Source organism: Acanthochromis polyacanthus, chromosome 13, assembly GCF_021347895.1.
Source record: "Acanthochromis polyacanthus isolate Apoly-LR-REF ecotype Palm Island chromosome 13, KAUST_Apoly_ChrSc, whole genome shotgun sequence".
NCBI lineage: Eukaryota > Metazoa > Chordata > Actinopteri > Pomacentridae > Acanthochromis > Acanthochromis polyacanthus.
The window spans coordinates 25,298,538-25,326,385 of NC_067125.1; the positions used below are offsets into that span (position 1 = coordinate 25,298,538).

General features: G+C 39.2%; 1 protein-coding gene across 1 annotated transcript; it reads right to left on the bottom strand.

Annotated features, from left to right (window-relative positions):
- Positions 1-5,545: 5,545 nt before the first annotated feature.
- si:ch211-14c7.2 (uncharacterized) lies at positions 5,546-27,314 on the bottom strand. The gene is made up of 6 exons (XM_051957735.1): positions 26,919-27,314; positions 23,454-26,318; positions 17,406-17,605; positions 15,170-15,282; positions 10,802-10,916; positions 5,546-7,516 (listed from the first exon to the last, which is right to left on the bottom strand). The coding sequence occupies exons 2-6, from the start codon at positions 25,828-25,830 to the stop codon at positions 7,385-7,387; spliced, it is 2,937 nt and encodes a 978-aa protein (XP_051813695.1). The 5' UTR covers positions 25,831-26,318; positions 26,919-27,314; the 3' UTR covers positions 5,546-7,384.
- Positions 27,315-27,848: the final 534 nt, after the last annotated feature.

The following is a 27,848-nucleotide window of genomic DNA, read 5'->3' on the forward strand; positions in this document are numbered from 1 at the left end:
GCAAATACATCTTTATTTCTGTCTTACAGAGTCCAATATTACATTTATTTAATTTTTATTGTATATTTGTAATGACTTTAAGTTTTGTAATGACTGTACTCTCTATTCTATTCTATTCTATTCTATTCTATCACTTTTTGAAGACACTTTTCAAAATAAAACTCAATTTTAGATGAAATTCTGTCCCTTTCTTTGGCTGACTATCATAGATGTTTTCTGCAAAGTTCTACCAATGTCTTCAGCTTCAAGTTTTCTTTTAGTTCCCAGAATGTTCCCAACAAAAAAAACAAAAAAAAAAACGAGACATGTTCAAAAGTGTTGGGTGATAACATCATTAGACCGTTATGCTCTAATATTCTTGAAAACTGAAAATTACACCCAGGACATGCTTCCTTTGTGGTCATCTAACACTGTGGAACATTGTAGGAATGTTTTATAGCTTCTATCACGTGTTCCTCAAAATATCTTCAGAACATTGCAGCCAGAAATCTGGGGAATGGATTTTTTTCAGATAAGGAAACTATATTTTTTGGTGCCCATCAATGAAGACAGGGTTAAAAGGTTCTTTGTACATTTTCTATTTGAAATCAGTAGAACTTGTAGGTGATGTTAGTGAATGTTGCACAGCTGAGAAGAAACACATCCTCCAGCTTGTCTCCAGTTTAAACTAAAGGTTCTACACATATAAACATAGATATTTTTAAGCTACTTATCTCTACTGTGCATCTGTTGTTCTGCTTCTGCAGCCGTGACGCTTGCTTTTCTTTGGACCGATGCGGTCAATCATATCTGATCTGTGGCTGTGTGCACGCAGCTTTTAGTCAGGAGAGTTCTTCAGTGGAGTCCTGACTTCTCCAAATTAATGCTCAGAGTCGTCTCCCAAGTCAAAGCAAAGATTTCCTTTGAACAGAGCAGAGTCTGAACGAGTGACTGACAACAGGTGGAAGCAGTTCCGTTTTTAAGCAGGAACATGAACAAGTCACAGGGGTAGCATCAGTTTCTGAGCAGCCAGTTTAACCGGCTGCTTGCAGGACCAACTTGTTAGATTTTCATGGTCAAAGTTAGATGGTGGAAATTTACTGGGTCGGCTTTGTTATATGAGGTTACAGTCACACAGTTCTACAGTAGTTTGAAATCATAAAGAGCATGAAATCATTAACATCATTATAATTTTAGAACATTTTTCTTTTACATGTTTATGTCCTGAACTGGCAGGACAAAGCTGTGTGCTGCAGTCAGATGTTGTCTGAGAGTCTCTTCTTCTTCATCAGTAATGTTTCACCCACTTAAATCCTAAAGTCTTCTGACTTCTATCAAAAAATGGGTGTAAAACTCTCAAAATTATCCTGATAACATGCTGATACACAACATCCCTATGTTTTAAAAACTCTTTCTTTCTTTCTTTCTTTCTTTCTTTCTTTCTTTTCAAAGCAGCGTGCTGCAGTCAGATGTCTCAGAGTTTCTTCTTCTTGACTTAAATCCTAAAGTCTGTCAGAGTTTCTTCCATCTCTGACCTTAAATAACCCCAGTGTGAGTAGGTTCCCATGATGTCCACGACTTCCTAAACACTTCTCCATGGCCTTCATGCCTCTGAACTGTTGCAAAACTGGTATGAAAATAGTGAAATTCATGCATGTTAGTTCAGACGTATAAACTATGAGCAGCTAGCCTAGCCCTGCTAGACCCATGTTCTGAAGGCACAAGGATCTAGGCACGCTCGACAGGGAGGGAGGCAGGCTAAAAGGTTGTCTTTCAAATCACTCTGCAGCAATTGGGTAAGTATACAACCAATCAGCACAACAAATAGGCTCCTAGAAATCAGAGGATGCGGTAGTTCGGTGAAGCCTTATTTATACAGTCAATGGGTGAAGCTCAAGTATATTACAGACATGTTAACAGAAAGATTATTCAGAGTCGGTGCTGATGGAGCTCAACGACTGTTGTCGTTTTTGTTGTCGATCCTGGAAGAGAATTAAATTCGTTGCCGTGTGTTGTCTAGCGCGGCTAGGCTAGTTGTTTCCAGTTGTTTCTGTCAGAATCGTCGTGCCTCTGTCGTCACTTACGCCCACCTTCTGACTCTACACTTCATGGTGATTCGTCCAGTCAGTTTTAGGAGAATCCAGCCTCGAGCCTTATGGAGGGTAACTAGACCCACCCTGGCAGAGAATTAAATTCGTTGCCGTGGGTTGTCTAGCGCGGCTAGGCTAATGAGCAGCTGCAGTGTAGACAAGGCCACAAGACCCGTGTTCATAGATGAATTTTTCCATTTTTCTGTGTTTGCCTGGACCTCAGAATCCAAACACATATTACAGTTTATGGTGCAACTTGCTGCCATTCACTTTAATATGTCTTTTTTAATCACCAGTATTCATTATTAGTAGCCAAGAGACTAAAACTGTACTTGAACTTGACATATATTTGCAGTAAGAATGAAAATCTTTCAAAAATAATACAAACTCAGATTAGAAACTTCGTGACAATGTCTTCGACTGGTCCTGTTTTACACGCTTAATGAATCATCCACTCTGGACTATTGCTTGTAATACATAACTGATTATATAATGATTTTCCTCGAGATCACAGACTGGTGACTGCAGGTAAAAAAGAGGCTAAACTACAGCCGCAGTCATGTGTTTTTAGATTAAACTATTTGATCCGAAATTGGTTAAAAGCATCACAATAAGCAGAAAATTAGTGAATATTAGATCCAGAAATCGGTCAAACCGCAACACTCAGAGCGACGGCTGAGAATTCCTCCTGAACAGTGTGGATGAGCTACATATAGAGAATTTATTTTAGCACAAAAATAACTAGATGATCCTTAATTTACTTATTTAGACATAGATTAGAAAATTAAAGCTAGTTAGCTTAGCATCAAGACAGGAAATAGGGAAGAACAGAAGGTTTGGTTTTGTATGAAGGTAATAAAATGCCTCTAAAATTGAATATTTAGGCTCAACAAAAAGCAGAATGACATTATGTTGAATCAGCTAAATATATTCAATCATGGGAATTATTATTTTCTCTGTAGATGGTTTTAAATGACCTAATAATTTGGTAAAACAGACGCAAGCTTTAAAGTTTTAAGGGCTTGAAATTCTGAACTCGAGGTTGAGAAAAATTAAGTTATCAAGTCAATTTATATAAATACTGCAACTTGAATTTAGTTTTAAATCAATTCATGTTGAAATTTCACCTTATATTTACACAAAATGTTGACTTGGTGTCATTTCCAACATTATTCTGTCATCACAACTCATCTAGCAACTTAAAAAGTTGAACTAAATACTTCATTTTAGCTCACAACCAAGCAGTGAAATAGCTTTTTAGAGTGGAGTCAGACCTTTGCAGTTCACAAATGAACTATTAATGATATATTGCAATGTTTGACTCAAAAATAACTGTAAAAATAAAAGTGGAATGATGTGCTCTTAAGTTTTTACTTTTTTGTCGACTTGTTTCCTCAGTCGGATCAACAAAAAGCTCCTGGAAGTGACCTCCATCCTGTTCCTGTTGTTCATGTTCATGTACATTAAAGGCCCATTGAGGTGTCGGTGTTGAGGTCACGGCGGCCTGCACTCCGTTTTCAGAGCACAAAGCTGCGTTATCAGGCGGCAGCAGCTCTGACTCAGCAAATAGAGACTTTAACTGTGTGTGGACCACAGAGCTGCATCGCCCGTCTGGTGCTTTTTCAGTCTCCATGCTGGAAAATCAGGTCATAAAGTGGATGTTTGTCGAGCTGAAATGGGATTTAGTGTGTGAAAAAGTGAAATTACTCAGAAAGAAGTTCAGAAAATCTGTCATAAAATAAGATCGTTTATCTTCACTCAGCCTGGATACTGCATGCAGTGATTTTTAATGACGGATAAACGAGCTAATTGAACTGTTCCATGCAAACTCATGTAAGAACAAGTTACACAACATGTTTTCCTGCTTCTCTCTGTTTGTCAGGCTGTAGCTGCTGTTTGTCTTCAGGCTAAAAGAGGATTCTTGTGACCAGAAACCTTCAAAATCTCAGCAGCTGCCTTGATCTTTTCAAGTTTTTTCGTCACGTTTCATGCAAGATTTGGTTCATTTCTCTGAATTGGCTTTTTTTCTCAAGTTTTATTTCTTTTCGGCTCACTTTTCCCTCGATTCTTCTGCAGAAAACTGCTCTTGAATGCAGTAGCAGCTTCAAATCTGAGTAATTTGAAAGCGTTTAATGGATTTTTATGTACAGGAGACATGATGAATTTTAAGTTACACACTTACGATTGGGTCTGACTCCAACTTTCTGCATTTTAAAAATATTTTTACAACGTTATTCCTCTCATTTGTCTCACCTTTTTGCACCAGATTCGACAAAAACAATAAATTTGAGAACAACCATCACATGAATTCATTTCTTTAAGGCTAAACTGCAGAATGCTTCATTTAGGAAACAAGCAATTTAAAATGTAAGCAGGAAAATATGTGTAGTGTGAACAGCCAGCCAAGTGTTTTTTTCATGCAGCAGCATCCAGTCAGAGTATTTCTAAAGTATTTAAAGGGTTTTCATTTGTAAAAGTAAGAAGAATTCTAAGCTTCACACTAATTACCGATTTACTTCTGAACTTTTTTGTAAAATTTGACTTTACTTTTATCGAAAAAATCTGAACTGACATTTAAAAGTCCAATATTTTGATATCTCCTATGATGATGATGATTTTTGTTATTATTATTATTACTGACAATACTACTACTACAGATAATAATAATAAATTACTAGATCATTATTTTTCCAGCATTTTACAGTATGTTTTTGCACCACAGAATTTGAAATATTTATTTTTTAATTTATTTCTTACAATACATGAAAGTTATATTATCTTGGTTTAGGAAGAACATGTTTATTTACTGATATTTACAAAATACAGATAACTAGATTTCAAAATGTTCTGCTAACAGTTTCAAATAATTTGTCTAATAAAATATTATTATTATTATTAATAACAGTACATTGTGGCATTATTAGTATGTACTAGTTTGTAGTAATTATCATTGTTAATTAGATTAATTATATATAATAAATTATAATCATTATTATATTAGTATTATAATATATAATATTCATATACTGAATTTTTCATAATTTTGATCAAAAACAATTGCATAATATAGGATATAATAATAATAATTACCAAAATAATAATAATAATTATTATAGATTTTATTATCTGAAAAAATATTGTGTTTTATCAGATGATTTTTTTCTGATATTTTATAGTGTTTTTGGCATCACAGCAGCTGGAATTTTTTTTATAAATTTTTCTTTTTACAGTGCATGTAAGTAACTAGATATCAAAATTTGCAGCGATCTCGTGTCGTTTTTTTTTAAAATCCTATCAGTTGTTTTGTAAAATCTCTTTGTTCCGTGAACGTCACCTGGAGCATCAGCAGCAACACGTGGGATCATTTTATCACATCGAGGCGACAACTCCGTCTTCCTCGTCAGAAAGCATTCATCCTTTGCAGGAATCTGAAGTTTGGACAAACGGCAGAGAGACACACAGACACACACACGGGGGAGGATTGTTTCTGAATTTCATCACAAATGATGGAGTTGACAAGTGAAATATACAAGACAGAGTGGAACAAACCCTGTGGGGTGAGCAGAACAGCGTGGTGGAACTGAAAGTACAGAGCATCATCGACTTAACAAACATCCTCGTCAAATATTGTCTTAACTGGCAGCTATGGTTCAAGTTTTGCCCGTGAAGTGGACTCAACTACAGAACAGAGTAGAGCTGAGATGAGAAACGGGCAAACAGGAGGCCAGACGAGGAGGGGAAAAAAGGAAAAGAGCCAAACATCACATGCTATTGTTTGAGGAACCTCCTGAACGTGTCGCTTGTGTAATCTGACAAACATTGGTGCTTCTCACCCGAGCTCCCGTTGGCACTAAACTGGAAGACAAACTCCATTATCTGAGGAACCAAAACCACTTTTATTTCCTGTCATAGGTTCACAATGAAAGCACATGCAGCACGTGATAAAACGAACAAAAAAACCCACAAACTTCAAACTCATCACATCTAGATTCCTCCTGCAGTCCTACAAGTGTCACGGAGTGGAAAAATAATGCTGCTCTGGGTGTGATGATAGAATCGGACAGGCGTGGTTTTCTCTGTGGACTAACACGTGAGTGAGATCGGTTTCTGCTGCAGGAGAACCGAAGAATCTGTCACAGCGTGTTTGAAGGCAGAAAACCAGATGTTAGCGAGAGTCTGGCCACTATGTTGATGGAGTAAAGGCAAAATAATAAAAAAACAACACAGGGTGTCCCAAACAATTTGACATCATTTCGCAGGCCAATAATTTTGGCAATTCTTGTTGAAATAACCTCAAATTTTCATAGTATATACAGAAACAGATTAAGATTTTATACTTGTTCAGAGGAATTAATTTAGAATAAGGATTAGAGTCTGAAAAACAATCATATCGACCTCGAACTGACTGATCAGCCTTCATCAACAATGTTTGTTTATTTCCTCTCTCTGCCAGAAGGCGGACACCAACATTTAAGCATTTTAGTTTGACTCAGATTATCTTTTTTTTCTATTTCTACGATTGGGACCATTTCTACTAAATAACAGTAACTTCTGCTGTAAACTAAAACCTAAAAGACTTTTGCATTTTGCAGTAAATTGGAGTTTAAAGTCTGCTTTTTGTGGCAACATTTGAACATCGGTGCACCGTTAGCGATGCATTTTACCAGTAGTTGTTGGTTTATCAGAGCTAAGGAGAATAAGCTACAGAAACCTGGGACTGAAGTGGAAAAACTAGAAGGCATACAAGAAAAGTTTCCATTTTTTCAAATGAAAAATAAACTTAAGAGTCAGAGGAAGCATTTGGAGGAAGGAGTCTGAAAAGGAAAGCGATCCGTAAGCATTCCTCAACAATGTTTGTGTAATTCCTCTCTCTACCAGAAGGAGGAGACAAACATTTAAGAACTTCAGATTATCGATTTCCATTCCTGCGATTGGGACCATTTCTGCTAAAATAACAGTAAGTTTAGCTGTAAATTAAAGCCTAGAAGAATTAAAAATATAACTGTGGATTTGACTCCTTCAACATGGTGGCCGAACCTCACAGCTTCAGGTCTTCCTTCTCCAAACAGCATCTGTAGAACATATGGTTCTCTGGGTGGAACTCAAGACGGAGATTTGGTTGAACACGGTGTCGAACATTTGAGGTGAAAACACTCCAGCGGTTCACATCACCAGCGGCTGGATTAGACGACGTAAACTGAAGCGAGTCGCTCCGTCTTCGAGGGTCGACATCGCCTCAGAGTGCAAAGAGTCGGTCACAGAAACTGTCCAGAGCCGCAGTCCTTCAGCCGACTGACAGTCCAACCGGCCTACGGCTACTCCATGACGTTCCTGTTGTAGTCGTACGACAGCCGTCGCTTGGCGGCGGCGCTCTGAGCGTGCTGATTGGCCGACGGGAGGCCGGGGGAGAGGCGGCGGTTCGCTGTCCAGGAAGCAGGTCGGACTTCCTGCAGAGATAAAAAAAAAAAAAACAACACGGTGATGCAGAGGAGATGTTTGTACAAAAAATGAGTCAGTTAGTTGATCAGAAAAGGCTAAACTACAAACAATATGACATTCAAATAATCGTTTAAATTATTAAGGTGAAAAAAAATGGAACATCCTCTGTTTCAATCTGAAAATATACGTTTCTCTGTTTTTAGTCATCAAGTCAAATGCTTTTTTTTAATTCTAAACAAACGAACATCTGACATTTGCTTGACTTTATTAACCACGTTAATCGTAAATATTATACGATAACACTGAATACATTACAATACAAATACAATATTATAGTGAATAAAATAAATTAAAATAAGTCAATGATGATGAAAAAATATATATGCAGATATAATATGAAAAAAATTAATTCATCTTTTAAATTAACATCCTTTAAAAAAGGAAAAACATCCTTAGTTTCCATGTGAAAATATACACACGTGGACAAAATTGTTGGTACCCCTCAGTTAAAGAAGGAAAAACCCACAATTCTCACTGAAATCACTTGAAACTCACAAAAGTAACAATAAATAAAAATTTATTGAAAATTAAATAATCAAAAACAGCCATTACTTTTGAATTGTTGATTAACATAATTATTTAAAAAAACAAACTAATGAAACAGGCCTGGACAAAAATGATGGTACCTCTATAAAAGATTGAAAACTATTTGACCAGAGTGACATGATTAACTCAGGTGTGTCATTTAATTGACATCACAGGTGTTTCCAAACTCATAATCAGTCAGTCTGCCTATTTAAAGGGAGACAAGTAGTCACCCTGCTGTTTGGTGAAAAGGTGTGTACCACACTGAACATGGACAACAGAAAGCGAAGGAGAGAATTGTCCCAGGACATCCGAAAAAAATTATAGACAAACATCTTAAAGGTAAAGGCTATAAGACCATCTCTAAACAGCTTGAAGTTCCTGTGACAACAGTGGCTCATATTATTCAGAAGTTCAAGACCCACGGGACAGTAGCCAACCTCCCTGGACGTGGCCGCAAGAGGAAAATTGATGACAAATTGAAGAGACGGATCGTTGGAATTGTATCCAAAGAGCCCAGAGCAACCTCCAAAGAAATTAAAGGTGAACTCCAAGGCCAAGGTACATCAGCGTCAGATCGCACCATTCGTCGTTGTTTGAGCCAAAGTGGACTTCATGGGAGACGACCAAGGAGGACACCACTGCTGAAAAAAACTCATAAAAAAGCGAGACTGAAATTTGCAAAAATGCATGTTGACAAGCCACAAAGCTTCTGGGAGAATGTCCTTTGGACAGATGAGACCAAACTGGAGCTTTTTGGTAAGGCACATCAACTCTATGTTCATAGACTCAAAAACCAAGCATACGAAGAAAAGAACACTGTCCCTACGGTGAAACGTGGAGGAGGCTCAGTAATGTTTTGGGGCTGCTTTGCTGCATCTGGCACAGGGTGTCTTGAAAGTGTGCAAGGTACGATGAAATCTGAAGACTATCAAGGCATTCTGGAGAGAAATGTGCTGCCGAGTGTCAGAAAGCTTGGTCTCAGTCGCAGGTCATGGGTCTTCCAACAGGACAACCATCCAAAACACACAGCCAAAAACACCCAAGAATGGCTGAGAGAAAAGCGTTGGACTATTCTAAAGTGGCCTTCTATGAGCCCAGATCTGAATCCCATTGAACATATGTGGAAGGAGCTGAAACATGCCATTTGGAGAAGACACCCATCAAACCTGAGACAACTGGAGCTGTTTGCTCATGAGGAGTGGGCCAAAATACCTGTTGACAGCTGCAGAACGCTCATTGACAAATACAGAAATCGTTTAATTGCAGTGATTGCCTCAAAAGGTTGTGCAACAAAATATTAAGTTATGGGTACCATCATTTTTGTCCAGCCCTATTTCATTAGTTTGTTTTTTTAAATAATTATGTTAATCAACAATTCAAAAGTGATGGCTGATTTTGATTATTTAATTTTCAATACATTTTTATTTATTGTTACTTTTGTGAGTTTCAAGTGATTTCAGTGAGAATTGTGGGTTTTTCCTTCTTTAACTGAGGGGTACCAACAATTTTGTCCACGTGTGTATTAATTTTCTATCATGAAGTCAAATGTTTTCCTGTTTTGGTCTAACATCTGATATTTTATTGACTTTATTAAGTCCATTAATAATAAATATTACACAATAAAATTAAATATAATAATTACAATAATAAATACGACTAAGTAAATTATTAAATAATAGTGAAAAATTATAAGGATATGCTAAAAGCAGGAAATTATTGGCTGATTAATTTCAGAAATTATGTTTCTTAATAAATATTTTTCTATCTTGGACTAACATCTGACATTTTATTGACTTAGTAAAGTACATAACTAATAAATAACATGATAAATGTATATTCAAATGAATTACTCAAATAAGTAATAAGTATATAATAAAAACATAATATAATAATACATCAAAATATGATTAAATTATAAGAAAAATGTTAAAAACAACTAATAAAAAACACTAAATAACAATATTTAGTGAATTTCGCTGGATTTGGGTTGATTTTTTTTGTGATTGTTCTGAAAGAAAATATTAGAAATTTTACTGACATATAAATCAGTAAATTTTTATTTAGATAAAAATATCTAAATATTTTAGATATTTTTAGGATTTTTTTGGGAAGATTTCTACTCATTCTTTGAAAATATTTACAAGACTTTTCTTGCCAAATTTGGAGAATTTTTTGGCTGAAATCTGGGATTTTTTTCAGACAAGGAAACAATATTTTCTGGTGCCTGTAAATGAGGACAACAGGAGGATAAGTTAAAAACAGACTATATTTATGGATAAAGCAATTTTAAAAAGTCACATTTTCTCTGCCTCCCTGTCGGAGTAAAGCTCACATCTGCATACTTTTCAGACGTCCTGGAGCTTCCTGACAGCATTCGGTCTGTTCATTTATCTCCGGCTTTCAAGTGAGTGTGATGAACGTAGCTTCGGTCACATCATTCATGAACGAAGCAGCAGGCTTCAAGGCCATCAGTCTAACGGCACCATCGCTTCATTTTACATGCTGTTAAAGCCGCGTCGACTAATTCAATTTAACAACCTTGAAGCTCCGCAAATTAAAACCGAACACCAACAGCTCGGTGCCAATTCAGAAAACCATCACTGTGTGTGGAAAAACGTGGAGAGCTTACTGTAAAACTAGGTTTCTAGAGTGTTTTCTGACTGATTGGGATGTGCAGTTTTCAAAATAAAAGCATGTTTACTCACCGTGTGCGGCTGCTCCAGGTGTAAAGTCTTCAGCAGCAGGTCACGAGAAACACCGCTGGCTCGCTTGTATCTCTGGCCGATCATTTTGTTCAAGTCGTGGAAACTGTCCAGCAGCCTGCAGGGTCAGAACACGCAGAGGAAACAACGGTCTGTGTGAAAGGAAGCTTTAAAGTCAACATTAGAAAAATGTGGACAAAATGCAAGAATAATTCCACCATTATAAACACAGACAAATGTTTTATGCTGAAACCTCAATCAAACATTTATATTTATTATTTCCAACCTCTTTAGTGGAGTTACAGGTTAATATGGAGAATTTACGTGTGACTTAAATGCTATCTACGAATTATTTAGCGTATGAAAGTGGTATTTTGGACGTAGTAACATATAGAGAGGTAATATTTTATTGACTTTGTTGAGTACATATGTAATAAATAACACATAACAAATAAATATAGAACATTATATATGAATAATTAATGTACAAGTATATAAGTTAAATATTTTTGCATTGTGGACTAAGTGACATCTAATACTTTATTGAATTTGTTGATTAAATAAATAAGAAACAATTAGCAATAATAAAGATATTATTTTGTATTTTACAATAATGTAATATCTAAAATAAGTGTGTATGTCAAATATTTTTGCATTGTGGACTAAGTCACATCTAATATTTTATTGAATATGTTGTGTATATTAATAATAAATATATAATAATAAATATATTATAAATACATAAGTATATAACTCAAACAATTTTTGTACTTTAGACTGAGTAACATCTAATATTTTCTTGAATTTGTTAAATTAATAAATAATATATAATAATTATATTATAAATATATAAGTCAACAATTCAGTCCAATCTAATATTTTACTGACCTTAGTGAATATATTAATAATAAATAATGCATATTAATACACATATAATATTACATAATAAATATATTATATAAATATAATAATTAATAAAAAGAAGCAAATGAATTATTTAATTGTTAATTATTTATATGCACTTTTTTGTGCATTTAATGTATGAATCTGGTGATAATGAGCATGAATGTATTTGTTCTTAGAATAGTTTCCACAGACGTAGTCCACCTTTAACATGCACTTCTCCACGTCAACCACTCGGTGGCCACATTTTGTGCCTTTTTTTTTTTTTTCAAATCCAGTACCGAACGTCCCCATAATTCTGCAAATCCACCTCAACTCCAGCATAAATTTTACAATAAAACATCAAATGAGTGTTTTTCTTTCATGAAGTGGACACAAACAGCGCTCATCCACATGCAGGAACACTCAGTGAAACGCAATAAAAGCAAGAGGGACTTTGTAGGTCAGAAAACAAGACTCTGTGAAGAAACTAATGAACTTTTCCTAAAAATAAAACATGAAAAAGATACACATTGCTAATACACTTACTGTAAAACATGTAGAAGATGTTAAAATGAGAATAAGGTTTAAACAGTCAAAATTAATTTAAAAACAAAATTGTACTTCTACTACGCACTCGGCACCCTTTTTGAGCTAAAATACAAGTTCCAACAGACAAATATAACAATGTACAGTAAGAATGACATCTTGGCATTTGGAAAAAAAGGATTTAAAAGCTGGATTTGAACAAGTTTTCCTTTAAACAGTTCAAACACAGCCGGCAGTTGTAAATCTTGTGTTGTATCCTGTAAAAATGTGCTTTTCTATGTTTGATATGAGGGCAAAGTGACTGTCTGTGCACATTATTAGCTTTGAAAAGTCCTCGTTAGCTTGTTGAAAATGCTATTTACAGACTTTTTGTAATCTCTTTTGGTAGAATTTGTGTTTTGCAAAAGTTTTATTTTGGGAAACATGCCACTGTTCTGCTATCGTGCAAGGCAGCAAAATGACAATAAAGCTTCTAATTCTCATTTTAATTGCAATTCTTGATGATTTGGACTTAATGTAGGATGAACTAAACCACAGTCTGGGTATGTGGGCGTGCAAAGCTGTTTTCCTGCAAGTAATTGTTCTTTTTTTACTTTCTCTTGTCTATTTGTGTAACTATTCGCAAACCAGAGCACATTTCAGATCCAGTTTTTCGCTACACGGTGAACTCCAGCTCTTACTGGATTTGCATGCAGCCGAGTGTGGAGCTGCTGGGATGAGAGCTGGCAGCTCCAAACCCGAGGCCACGATTCTTTAGCTGGGGAAGGACGGATTAACCACTCCGGGTTCAGGATGAGTTGCAGCGTGGAGTGGAGGCGCTCAGGGTTTCATCCACAAGTGGAGGAAGTATATTATATAGAGACACTGTACAGATGTGCTGCGGTGAAAAGGGCTGAGCTGGAAAGTTAATATACTGGTCGATTTACACTCACCGGCCACTTTATTAGACACACCTGTTCAATCACTTGTTAACACAAACAGCTAATCAGCCAATCACATGGCAGCAACTCAGCACATTTATTCATGCAGACGTGGTCAAGACAACTTGCTGAAGCTCAAACTGAGCATCAGAATGGAGAAGAAAGAGGATTTAAGTGACTTTGAATGTGGCACGGTTGTTTGTCTGAGTGTTTTCATGCCCAACCATCTCTAGGGTTTACAGAAAATGGTCCCAAAAAGAGAAAATATCCATTGAACCAGAATGTCTTGTTGATGTGAGAGGTCAGAGGAGAATGGACAGACTGGTTGGAGATGATAGAAAGGCAACAGGAACTCAAATAACCACTGGTTACAACCAAGAAAGGCAGGATATCATCTCTGAACGCCTTGAAGAAGAAGTTCTACAGCAGCAGAAGACCACACCGGGTTCCACTCCTGTCAGCTAAGAACAGGAAACTGAGGCTACAATTCACACAGGCTCACCAAAACTGGACAATAGAAGATTAGGAAAATGTTTCCTCCTCTGATGAGTCTCCATTTCAGCAGAATATGGTGTAAAAGACTTGAAAGTACGGATCCATAAAATTAGAAAAATAGACAAAAAAATAGGAAAAGGAGATTGAAAATGACAAAAAATGAGACAAAAGAAAACACAAAAAGCTTGAAAATTATAAAAAACAGAGACAAAAACAACAAAAAGATCAAAATGACAAACAACTGACCGAAAAACAACTAGAAGATTGAAAATGCCAAAAAAAAAAGTGACATCAAACAACAAAGCGAGATTGAAAATGACAAAAAATGGGACAAAAACTAAGAGATTGAAAATGAAAAAAATTAGCCAAAAAAAACAACTAAAGGCTGTAAAAGATTTTTTAAAAATGAGGCAAAATACAACTAAGAGATTGAAAATGACCAAAAAATAGACAAAAGAACAAAAAAACATTGAAAATTACAAAAAAAAAACTAAAAGAGATCGAAAATGACAAAAAATGAGACAAAAAAAAAAAAAAAAATTGAAACTGACAAAAAAATCTGACAAAAAAAACAAAGCATGGATCCATCCTGCCTTGTATCAACGGTTCTGGCTGGTGGTGTAACAGTGTGCAGGTATTTTCTTGGCACACTTTGGGCCCCTTAGTACCACTTATATAAACTCTACAGTCTACCCGAGTGTTGTTTCTAACCATGTCCATCCCTTTATGACCACAGTGGACCATCTTCTGATGCTACTTCCAGCAGGATAATGCTCCGTGTCACAAAGCTCAGATCATCTCTAACTGGTTTCTTGAACATGACAATGAGTTCTCTGTACTCCAACGGCCTCCACAGTCACCAGATCTCAATCCAACAGAACCTTTCAGACGCGGTGGAACAGGAGATTGGCATCATGGATGTTCAGCCGACAAATCTGCAGCAACTGAGGGATGCAATCATGTCAAAATGGAGCAAAATCTCCGAGGAATGTTTTCAACACCTTGTTGAAAGTAAAGAATAAGGCAGTTCTGAAGGTATAAAGGGTTCCAACCTTTTACTAGCAAGGTGTCCTTAATAAAATGCCCAATGAGTGTACATTCCTACTCTCATCTATGGACACCAGCTGCTATTGTGACAAAGAATGAGCCTGTGGATGTAAGCTTCCCCTGAAGGGTGTCTGGGGGGGGTGTTTGGACCTCGGTCATTGGGGAATAGAACCGCTGCTTCTTTGCATGGGAAGCAGGCACACAGCAGGATGCTTCTTGGACTGATCCCAGGTGAGTTGACTGAATTCATTTTCCTCTTCATGTAGCTCCACTGCTGCTGCTGGCAGGTTAACATGCTGCTCTGTCACACCGTCTTCATGTCCTGTCAGATTTACAGCCAGGAAAGCATCCCCAGCTGTTCATGAGGCATTTCTGTGCTATCCAGGAACATGCAGACATGCATCAGATCGACTGATGTGCAGCAAATCTCAAGGATTCACTGATATTAGCAGACAGACAGTGTAGACGATGGCCTTACCCCTGGTCCTGGCTGGTTCTGCCCCGGAGGAGCTGGGTCAGCGTGGGAACAGCAGCGAGGTCACTGCAGGACGGACCGGGCAGCGAGGGGAAGGCTTCAGCAAAGACGGCCGCCTGCAGAGAGACTTCATCAGTTAGTGCATCATCACAGAGCAAAGAGGTTCATCCTGCAGCCCCTTTAACCCTCCTGCTGTCCTCATTTACAGGCACCAAAAAATACTGTTTCCTTGTCTGAAAAAATTCCAAAAATTCAGAAAAAAAAATTCCCCAAATTTGTGAAAATTTGCCAAACCTTCAGGAAGAAAATTCCTTAAAAGTTTTACATAAAAGTTCTATTTTAAAAACAATCCACCAAATTTGACAAGAAAATTCTTGTAAAACCTTCCAAAAAATCCTAAAAAATATCTAAAATGATTACAGATATTTGAGTAAAACTTGAAATATTTTACTTAAGAACATTCACAAAAAAAATTAACCAAAATCCAGCGAATTTCGATTTTGGTTGATTTTTTTGTGAATGTTCTTCAGAAACATTTTTAAAATCCCCCTTCACTGTGAAATCTATCTTGTTTCCCCACGTTTTCAAACGTTAAAACGGGTCAGTTTTAACCCACAGGACAACACAAAGGTTAAACAGTGAAACAGAAATAAGTCCTTTTCTGCCTGAGAGCTCAGACCAAATGCAAAGCAGCATTAAAAGAAATGCCTCTCCCGCTCATTGCATATAAAGTTAACACTTGATTTTCTTAAAGGCCTCTTCATGGCACTGAAGGCAAATAAAAAAAAAAAAAAACTCATTTAAAAACTGCTTCCCCGTCTCTCCTCCGCTGCAGCTTTGGGCAGGGCTCATTTTTCATCTGCATCTTTGCTCTGTGTTTAATGTCCACTGGGACACTCTCCCTGCAGTGTTGGCTTCTTTTCGCGGTTTTTCAGAGAAAAAAAAGAGCTCTCCGACTGCACTAATGTGAGTGGTACAGCTGTACAAAATACTGATTAATTTTAAGCCTGAAAACTTAGTCAGCCGTCCCGCAGGACTGTGTCAGGGTGAGCCGTGTTTCCATGGTAATGGTGCAGGAAGCTGGAAAAAAGAGGGGACAACATGGTTCATAATTATTCTGCCAAGGAGAGTGCAATTTTTGGGTCACAGACATGTGCACTCCGGACTGGATTAAAATCACTGACCAGCACATGCCACCCTCACTAGAGAAATAAATCAGGCCTGAGCAGGGCTGTGGACGATCTCAGTTAATATCCTGTAGAATATATAAGCACAGTATTGTTATATTGCAGTCTGGACCACAGTAGTGGACGGACCGACTGATGCTGGGATCCAAACAGCCCTGCAGATCTGGCTACATGAAACTAATGTGAAAACTGAGGCAGACAGAGTGCTTAGTTTATCAGTAACTGTTCACAGATTTCTACATGAACGATTTCCTCTACGGCAAGAGACTTGGTAACTCCAAAAATACCTCCTGGAGTGCAGTGAACAGCGATTAGCACCACCTACCAGAAGGTGGATTCCTAGACACTCACTGCAGTGCAACAAAAAGAGAAATATAAGAATGCATGAAAAGCATGTTCGTATTGGTGAAGCGGGGATTTAAAAGCTGAATTTGTACATGCTTCAACAGAGCCCAAACACAGTGGCAAGTTCTAAATTCTTCAGATATCTTGTGCTACGTCTGTCTACTGTGGTAGTTTTGACACTCACTACAGTACAACCAAGAGGCAAATAGAAACAATTATGGTAAGAATGGCATCTTGGTATCGATAAAGTAGGGGTTTTAAAGTGGAAATAGTACAAGCTTTCCATTGACAGAGCTCAAACTCAGTGGAAAGTTTTAAAATCTCCAGATATCTTGTGTACCGTCTGCCCACTGTAGTGCGCACACTTCACTGGGAAGATGTTACAGCCCAATCAATAAATGCAACTAATAGCCAAATATATAAATGTATGTTAAGAAAAGCATGATAGTACTGGCAATGACTTTAACGTTGGATTTGTGCGTGCGTTCTATCGACAGAGCCAGGTGGAAGTTCTAAATTCTCCAGATATCTTGTGCTTTGTCCAACCCTCACCTCGATCGTCTTTAAAAAGTCCTTCTACCAGCTTGCTCTGTTTTCTACTATTTTGTTGCAAGTAATTGTTATCTTCTTTTTAACCTTCCCTTGTCTGTTTGTGTAATAATTTACAAACCAAAATACATTACAGCCTCACTACAGTCAAACCGTACCAGATTCTGACTGGTTGAGAGTCGGTCTCGCCGCTCCTCCACGGCGCTGGTCGGCCACCACTGATCCACGACGTCTCGGCCTTCATCCGATGAGTCCTGAGGAAAGGCTGTCCAGGTGTCATCTGATTGGTGGAAGGAGCTGTCCATCCAGCCTGCCGTCCAATGGGGCGACTCCCCGGCGATGGCCTGGTTTCCAAGTGCTGTTTTCAGACACACACAAACAGTTATACAGTAAAGCTCCAAGGATTAGTTGTCAATAGTTATCAATTTAAAGAACTGATTTAACTGGGTACTTTTATGGAATTTGAAGGAAAAACTGAGAAATTTCTGTCTAATAATATTGTGTCCATCAGTACTTCAGGAGTTACAGTTTCATTATCACACAAGTTCATTTTCAGTTCCACAAACTCTGCAATAAATTTTATATTTTGATAACTGATCGATTAGTTTGAGTCATTTTTTTACGCAAAGAAAGTCTAATCTGATAATGAACTTCTCCTCTGCGATGGTAAACTGATCATCTTTGGGTTGTGGACAAAAAAAAGACATTAGAGGACATTGTCTCTACATTTTTCATCATTTTCAAGCCAAACAACAAACTGATTCAAGATGATAATCAACAGATGAATCTATCTGAGAATTACTGGCGTTTCCAGCCATATTATACAGCATACAGTCAGGACTACTGGCAACTTTGACCAACACGAGTTACAGTCTTGTCGTCATACAAGTTAATGTTCTGTTCCACAAACACCACAATGAATACTGCATTTTGACAATTGATTGCCTCAGTTAACTCAAAATTCTCTGATCTGTGCTTTTTGAACTTGAATATTTTCTGGTTTCTTTCCTCCTCTACGATAGCGAGCAAACCGAGTATTTTGGGGTTTTTGGACAAAACAAGACATTTAAAGACGCTCTCGTTGGCTTTGGAAAACTGTAACCAACATTTTTCACCATTTTTTAATCAGGCAACCAATCATTTAATTGAGACAATATTCATCAGATTAATCTGCATTTTAATGATGGTTGTTTGCAGTCCAATTTACAGTGTAGAATACATTAGTAGCAATTTGGAAAAACAGAACAAAAATTTGTCTAATATGTACTTTAGGGGGACTTAATTGTCCATAAACTAAAATTTATTCTGACAATTCACTACTTAGTTCAACAAAAAAAAAAAAAAACAACAGAGTTGACAATAAAATTCTGGTTTTAGCTGAGATTTTGAGGTATCTGCCACTCAAATCCCATTTTTATGTGTTGTGACAGAACAAAATTGGAAAAAACTTGGAAAAACAGAACAAAATGTGGCTGGAAAGTTACAGTACCGTTTGCCATGCAAGTTCATTTTCAGTCTTGTAAACTCCACAATGACTTTTTAAAACTTGTTCTGGATCTTTATTGATTATAAGCATGAAATATAGCAAAATTTGGCCTTTATTTTCCAGCACCAACGTGTCACAAGTGGCCTTTACGATTCCGTTAATCACCTCGTTTTGCAGACTGTTGCCTGCTGTTGCTTAAAAGTTACCTGCTGCATCCGACTCTGCAGGACTCTTTGTGTCTGTGCGCTCGACTTTAATCACACTCCCACACCTCACCGCCAGGAAACATTTCCGAGAGTATTTGCGTCTGCCTTTGATTGCCGCTACACCTTTATGAGTTGCTCTGTCTTGCTCAGACGTTGCGCGATGTATCTGTCAGACGCTTCACTCGTCTTGGTGCGTTTCTTCTTTCACCCGTTGCCCCGTAACCCGAGGCTAAAGGCAGCTTAGCGTCCCCGGCCCCGCTCGCCTCCCCCGCCTCCCCTCAGCCCAACTCTGAATGATTAATACCGTGTAGTGAGAGTCAGGAATCCAGGTCAGGACAGACCAGTCTCATTTCCACTGTGCAGCTAAATGGTGCTTACATGGCCGGGAAAACATACAAAACATAAAGATTTGTTATTAAAGTTGCTGAAATTGTTCATTTTTGGAAGCGAAAAGTACTTTCTATTAATGTTTTTTCATTTGAAAGTCATTAAAACTCTGGTTTAATCACATTTATCATCATATTTTGGTCAAATTTGGCTAATTTTGCTAATGTGACATCACCTTTTTCAAACAAAAACTACTTTATGTTTTTTTACTGCTTTACCAGTACCAGCATGCTCTTCTTACCATACATTTATATACTGGCTGTTAGTTGCACTGCAGTGAGTGCTATAGTAGCTGATGATTGACTGGGCTGTGCATCTTCCCAGTGAAGTGTGCCGACTACAGTGGGCGGACGTGGCACACAAGATATCTGGAGATTTGATGTTCACTGTAAGGATTATGCATCCCAGGCATGTTTCAAACTTCACTTTGACACAGCATGGAAATGACTAGAAAAAATGAAATATAAATCCAGTGATCTTACTGAAATTGGTCAAGAAAACATAATAAACATAAAGATGTGGTATTAAAGTCACTGAAAATGTTCATTTTTTGTTGCAAAAAGTACTTTTTATTCGTGTTTTTTCATTCAGAAAGTCCCTAAAACTCTGGTTTAATCACATTTATCATCATATTTTGTTAAAATTTGGCTAATTTCGCTAATGTGACGTCACCTTCTTCAAACCAGAGAGAAAATCAGGGATCAAAACTCACATGAAAGTTTTCTCTCATTGTCAAATAACCAAAAAAAGTGCAGACTTGATGTTCCCTGTAAGGGTTATGCATCCCAAGCAAGGTTCCAGCTTTACATTGAAACAGCATAGAAAAAAAAAGAAATATAAACCCAATAATCTTAAGAAAAATGGTCAAGAAAATGTGGCAAACACAAAGATTTGTTATTAAAGTTCCTGAAAATGTTCATTTTTGGAAGTGAAAAGTATTTTTTGTTAATGTTTTACCACTCAGAAAGGCTCTAAAACTCTGGTTTAATCACGTTTATCATCATATTTTGGTAAAATTTTGCTAACCTGATGTCACATTTTTCATGGTGCAAGAAACTATGCCACACATTTATCATGAGCTTAATGATCGGCACATTTCAGATTTCATGCTCTTAACTTATGTTCTTCACCCAGTTTTGGGCAGCATTAAAGACTAACTTTCTAATTTTACTAATAAATGTAATATTTACCAAGATGCAACTGTTTATGGATCATATCTGTAGTATGTTTTATATCTATCCACTGTTTTTAGGCGGCAAAATTTATGTTTTTCATTTCTTTTCTGAGCAATATCTGGCACAAGAATTTCAATCAGGATTCTTCTCTTACATGTTTCTTTACCTCTTAGCTAAACATTTTTCAGACTTTACTCTTGAGCTTCATGTAGATTTTTAAGGTATATTTTCCAAGATATAAAGCATCCGCAGACTTTTCTTCACTTTACAATGCAACAAAAGTCGTTTAGCATCCTCTTCAAACTTGCTTAAATGTATAAATTATCTAAATGCTTATCAAATCTGTATTCAGTTACATTAGTGTGTGTTAATTAATTATGGAGACAGCACTGCCACAATTACTATTGGTGCCTCTAAATGAAGACAACAGGAGGGTAAATACAGCAGAGATTCACTAACAGAATTAAAACTATCTGCACATCAGACATGTGTGACAACATATACATCTGTAAAATGTGTGAAGCCTGATTCTTAAAAGGTGAAAACTTTCAAAAACACCCTGGAATGTTCCTTTAAACTTTCCCAATTCACACACAAAACATTCTGCCACCACAGACGGCACTAAAGTGTTGGCCAATTACTCCTCACTGATAAATCTTCAGCAAATCAACACACAAATGTTTGATAGCAGAAAAACTCGGGCTGTAAATACTGCACAAACCTCGTCTCAGCCTCGACTGACCTCGCTGTGGAAACTGGGTTTAAGTGCCTGAGCCGATTAGCTAAACGGAGCAGAATGAGGGATCACGGCGGCTGATTAACACTGGCTGCTTGAGAAAAACAAAAAGGCCACAAAGACCCAGAGACCTCACCTACCTGCATGTCTGAAACACCGATACGTCGACCTCATGAGAGCCGTCATATTTTCTGATTAATAATTCACTCATTCGTTTGACATTCTGCCTCAGAGCTCTGTGAATCCATCATTCATTACTGGAGCTGCTTCAAATCCCCCCAAAAACCCATTTTCTCAATCAGCTTCCAGCAGTTAATGACGGGTTTCGAAATGAAGACACAGTTTTCTACTGAAGTTGGAACAGATTTGGTATTTTCACATGAGAGCTTTATAATGTGAGTTTTATTTTGGCTTTTCCTGCAGGATTTCGAAAAATTTTACCAAAATATGACGACAAATGCGATCAAACCACAGTTTCAGACTTTCTAAATGATAAAACATTCACTAAATGCATTTTCTCCTCAAAATGACATTTTTTGGCAACTTGGATGACAAATCTTTTTATTAATGTTTTCAATGCGAGTTTCGTTTCTCTCTGATTTGAACAGGGCAGGAACATTGCATTAGTAAAATGAGCAAAACTTAAACAAAATATGATGACAGCTGCGACTAAACCAAAGTTTTAGTGAGTTTTTAAATTAGAAAATATTAAAAAGTACATTCTGCTTCCAAAAATGAACATTTTCAGGGACTTCAATAACAAATGTGACATTTTTCTGACGATCCTCAATAATATTTCTGGATTTCTATTTCATTTCTTCACTGGTTATTTCCATGTTGCCTCAAAGTAAAGCTAGAAACTTGCTTAGGATGCATAATCCTTACAGTGAACAACAAATCTGCACTTTTTTTGGCTATCTGTCACGAGAGACTTTTATAATGTGAATTTTGTTCCTTGATTTTCTCTCTGCTTTGAAGATGGCGGGAAAAATGTGACATCACTTTGGAAAAGCAGCAAAATATTTACCAAAAATGATGGCAGATGTGATTAAACTGAGGTTTTAGGGACTTTATACAAGATGAACCATTCATGAAAAGCATTGCAAAAGGAACATTTTCAAGGACAATAAATCTTTATGTTTGCTACATTTTCTAGACCATCCTCAATAACATTTCTGGATTTCTACTTCATTTTTTGTCTGCTTTTTTCCATGTTGCCTCAAAGTAAAGCTAAAAGCTTGCTTGAGATGCATAATCCTTACAGTGAACAGCAAGTCTGCACTTTTTTTGTTATTTAACATGACAAAACTGTTGAATCTGAGTTCTGATCTCGGATTTTCTGTTTGACTTGAAGAGGACAGGAAAAACGGGACATTTTATTAGCGAAATCAGCAAATTTAAAAAATGAATACCGATGGAAAATATGATTAAACCAGAGTTTTAGTGATTATCTGAATGAAAAACCCTTCACAAAAGTACTTTTGTCATTCAAAAATTTTGATTTTCGGGGACTTTAATAACAAATCTGGATGTTTGTTATATTTTCCTGACTTTCTTCAATGAAATTTTAGATTTATGGATTGTTTTTCATTTTTTTCTGGTCACAAAGTAAAACTAGAAATTTGTTTTTGGTGCCAAATCCTCACAGTGAACACCATGTCCTGTGTTTTCTTTTTCATTTTAATGCAGTTTAAGTGCAGATTGGTTTAAAAAGTTCCTATTATTTAGTCCCATGATTACATTTTAGATGCAAGCAGATCTCCACACTATGTATTAATTAGTAGAAATGAGGAAAATGTGATTTAAAGTAGAACTGGCTCATGAAAACAGACTGTGTGTTCCTACATTCCTGAAACTGTACTAGAGGTTAAAACTGCACTAATACTCTGAGCATTTGCTGCCATTCACACGCTGCCGTTCTGTTCCAGCACAACACAGACGAGTGCTGATATTTTGCTGCACTTCAGATATTGTCTCTGAACCCTTTCTACAATTTTGACATCTTTAAGAGACTCCGCGCCGCCTCTGAAGCCTTTCAGTGTCAGAGCTGTTGACTTTAAACCCAAAGATCCTCTGTCAGGAAATCTGCGGTAAAACGGAAAGCAAAGTTTGCTAAAGATCCCGAAGGAGCCGGATAGAGGCAGATAGAGACAGATAGCGACGAGCGGCTGCCGTTCTGCAAACACAGAAAGAGACAGAAACAGGAGGAGACTCACCAGCGATCTCTCTGCTCCCACAAGGCACTGAGGCAGGCGTGGTGAAGCCACCGGTCCAGGCCGACTCCCCCTCCGCCTGCATGAAGACGCCAAACTCATCCTCCTCCTCGTCCTCCTCGGTGGCCACGGTGGAAGCCCTCTCCTCCAGCTTTGCTTCTCCGTCTCCTGTCGAGGTTTTAACCACCTCCTCCTCCACCGGGCCGATTGCCATGGATCCCAGCAGGGGCAGAGAAGGGGCAGGATTAGCCAGAGAGGGGGCATTAAAGGTGGGGGAACCGGCGACGTCGGTGCTGGTCTCTACGTTCAGTTCAATGCTTTTTGACTCTTCATCTTCTTCTGGAGAACATTCTCTCTTACCATCTTCCCGTGTGGCATCTTCGACCTTCTCGCAGGTGTTCTCCCTCCTCCAAACCTCATCTTCACCCCCTCGCTCTTCTAGATTCTCCTCCTCTGACTCTTCTGTCCTACTGTTTTCCGACACAACCCTCCCGTTTGTCTCTTGGGTTGATGGATCGCCGAGTCTAAGAGGTGAGGATAGAACTGAAATCAGAGGTGGGACATCTTTGCTCTTGTTCACAGTGTTTTCCTCAACTTGCGGGTCATTCTCAGTCTGAACCCGACAAGTTTCCTGTCCGGCGGTGCCCCCTATAGGGACAGAGGACTGGTTAGTCGTGGTGATGGAGGCAGGAAAGGCCAAGAATCCAGCAGGAACTTGGATGATGTCTTCTTCTTTCTCAGGGAATCCATCTGTGTCGCCTGCTGTTTCTTCGCAGGACTCCTCACCTGCTTTTCCACCCTTAATAAGTCTCGATTTGAAGCCATCCAGCTCAGATCGTCCATTAATGTTTTCTGTCACAATCCTTCCAGAAGAATCTTCATGTCTAAGCGGTGAAGACAAAACTTCTTTGCCCTCCTGCTGGCTGCAAATCTGCGGTGGCACATTTTCATTTAACTTCTCGGTCACAGTGTTTTTCTCATCGAAGCCAACATCTGCTTCCTCAACTTGTTGATTATTCTCAGTCTGAACCCAACAAGCTTCCTGTCCGGTGCTGCCCCCTATAGGGACGGAGGACTGGTTAGTCATGGTGATGGAGGCAGGAAAGGCCAAGAAGTCAGCAGGAACCTGGATTGTATTTTGTTCTTTCTCTGTCTCTTGATCAGAAAGTCCATCTGTATCAGCTGCCGCTACTTCACAGGACTCCTCAGCTGCTTTTCTCTCATTAATACGTCTCGATTTAAAGCCTTCAGTCTCCGGCTCAGAGCAGCCGTGAATGAAGTCGCTGCTTCCTGTGTGTAATTTCATAACATCGGGGTTCATGTCCTCGTCTCTCTCTGAATAGTCGTCCTTGCTGCGAGAGGTTTTCGGCCCTTTGTCGCTCTCGGCTCCTCCGATGTCGCAGTGGGAGTCGGTACAGTTGGATTCTAGGTCAGGCTTTGATTCAGCCACAAAACAGTTAGAGGACTTGCAGAGGCCTCCCTTCTCCTCCTCGTCATTCTTTTGCAGCTCCTTCCTCATGCCCTGTCCGTTTGTGGGACTTTCTCCTCTGTCTAGTCCATCCTGGCTCTCCCTACATTGTGCTCTCAGTCCACACTGACTGCAGGCTTTAGGGGAAGCATCGTGGTAGCATCGGCCTCCCCTGCAGTCCTGTTGTTTGCTGTCCGGTCCTCCTTTGTCTCGCTCTTCCTGCCTTTCTTCAGCCGGATCCTCCCAGCTCCTCTGCTGCCTCTCTCTGCTCCAGCCTGTTTTCTCTGCATTGCCTGACTTCCTCCACCTCCGGCCTGATCGCACTCTCACCCGGTTTGCTCCTGTCTGCGCCGGCGGCCCGTTATCCCTTCCTCCTCCTCCTGTCTTTCCTCTCAGCCACCCTCCAACCACTCCAGTCGTCCCACCAGAACCGGGTTTAGCCGTCGAGTACAGGCAGCTTCCCTTCTCGGTCCGGAGAAAGAGGCACTGGGTTTGCGTCTTCCCGCTGCCCTCTGAGGTCTTCAGGGTAGCGACGGTCACCAGAGCCCCGATCCCGGCCTGCCTGGCGTCCAGCCCCAGGGGGATCCCGTACCCCATGCGACCCCACTCCCCGCTCAGGTAGACGTCTGCAGGTCTGGGGCAGGACTTCCCGCGGCCTGCAGGAGGCGCTGTGGGAGCTTGTCCGCCTCCCAGCAGACCGCCGGCCTTGTGGCGGTTCTTGGAGCACAGCGCCCAGGCTCGGAGTCCCCGTATCAGCGGCAGGTCGCCCAGGCCGAGCTCCAGGCGGCTGGGGAAGGGCAATGAGGCTCGGGAGCACTTCTGGAGCATGTCCCTGGTGGAGCCCGACACGTTGAGACAGGGGTAGTTGTTGTTGTTGTTCTGCTGGAGCATGGTGCCTGTTGTCGGCCTCATTTATGTTTTATTGCTTCGTCCTCGCTTATACTTTATTAAAACGCAGCCTGTCAGGTGGAGCCGACTTCTCATCCGCGAGGGGGAACGCTGCCGCTATCAGGAGTCTGTTTTCGATTCAGAGCCTGACAGCTCAAAGGCAAAGAGATCAGAGTTTGTTAAAAATACACTGGGCATCGTGAAGCAGACGAAACGCTCTCAAGAATCTCTGTGTTCTGATTAATTCTGACAGCGGAACTGGGGAGAATGTTTCTGAGAGATCTCCTGCTAATCTCACATCTTAACAGTCTGTTCTGGCGGCTGAAAAACCCGACGGCAAACGGGATGCTGTTCCTCTTTATCGCTCTTTAGCTCTGAGAGTCTCCTGACAAGGAGGGTCAGATGTCCGGCTGTCAGCGCCGATGGGAAGGTAATGAGAAGTTTGCTTTTTTCGTCTGGACTGATGCTCAGCGACGCCGTCTTGAAGACCGACTCATCTGTCAGAGAACAACCTGCGGGGGGAACGGGACAAAACAGTGAAATGAAAGACTCATAGTTGAAGGGAAAAAACAGCAGATTTATCCATGAGGCTCCCTGATGTGCTGAAATTGTAAGAATCGTGCCAAGAGAGGAGACACAATCCTGCCTTATATAATGGATTTATAAAAAAAATGCTCACAAGTGAGAATTTTCCATTAGATCTAGCAAACAGGAGTGATTTTGCTCCACTACAGCTCCTGTTTGTGGGGGTGTGAGCCTGTCAAAGGTCATGTGAATCCAAGTGGTGTCTCTTCATGCTCCTCCTACCCAAACCTGGGCCTTATTTTCATATTAAAATGTGCATTCACGGCATGTGCATAGTGGTGCCAGTTAGATTAGTCGTTGCATCAGCCACACACAACCATCGAATACAGTTAAAAAAGCTAAAAAAGAAAGAAAAAATGAAACCCAGGTGACTACAAACCTCCTCATACCTCCACAGTGTAAAGGATTCAGCCAACGAAGCGATAAAAACAGGTTATATCACACTGAGAGCACCGTGATGACCACAATGTACCAGTAAAACCAGTATCCCCCCTGTCCTGGAAGCCAGGCTGGTTATTGTTCCTCACCTCTCCAGGAGCCTCCGTGCTTCGTGCTTCCGTGTCCTCTACTTGATGATGTTGTTTACGCACGAAGCCTTTCCTCGTCCTCGGGTTTCGGAGCATCCTAAAGTGGGATCAGCCACATCTCTCCACATCGGCCTGCAGATCAGTCAAACCCGCATCCGTCCCGTCCCCTGCACCTCCTCTAATCTGAACCGAGACGCAGCGGCAGAACCCGGATCTTTTGTTCGGTGTGTCTCTCCGCCGCTCCGGTCGCTCCGGCCGCCGCGCACCGCCTCATCCGCCGCGGCTCGGCATCGCGCGTCGTCGCATCGTACCGCAGTAGCCTCCGGTGTGCACAGCGAGCAGGATGACGGAGAGCTAATTTGACTTGCAGCCCACTCACTGGTAGAAGGCGTGATTCGTGCCACGCAGAGGCAGGGAGAGGTGAGCGCGGCGGAAATGTACGGAGGGTTGGTGGTGCCGCATAACACCTCCAGCAGCACTTTTTTGTGTTAGACACATCCTCGTTTTCTGCCTTTCTGAGTCACAGCGCTTCATCTGAAAAGTATATCTACCTTTAATTGTAATCTCATCCTTTATATATAACGTTTCTGTGCATTGTTTTGTACTGTGTAAATAATATAATCCCTAACTGACCTTAGAGCCCTGTCTGTTGAGCTGCTTCTACACTGTGGGATCAATAAAGTTTATCTTATCTTATCTTATCTTATCTTACAAAAGTGGTCACGTATCTGCCTCCTTATTATTGATTTTTTGTATGACATTCTGACCTTTTTTGTTGCTACTTTTACGTTGTTTTTTTTTAAAAACAATTGTTTTTAAAATGTCTTATTATTACATAAATAAAAATAAAAATGAATAAAATAAAACCAAATAAAATAAAAAGTGTTGATTCTTGAATGTTTGAAAAATGTTTGAAAAATCTTGAGCATC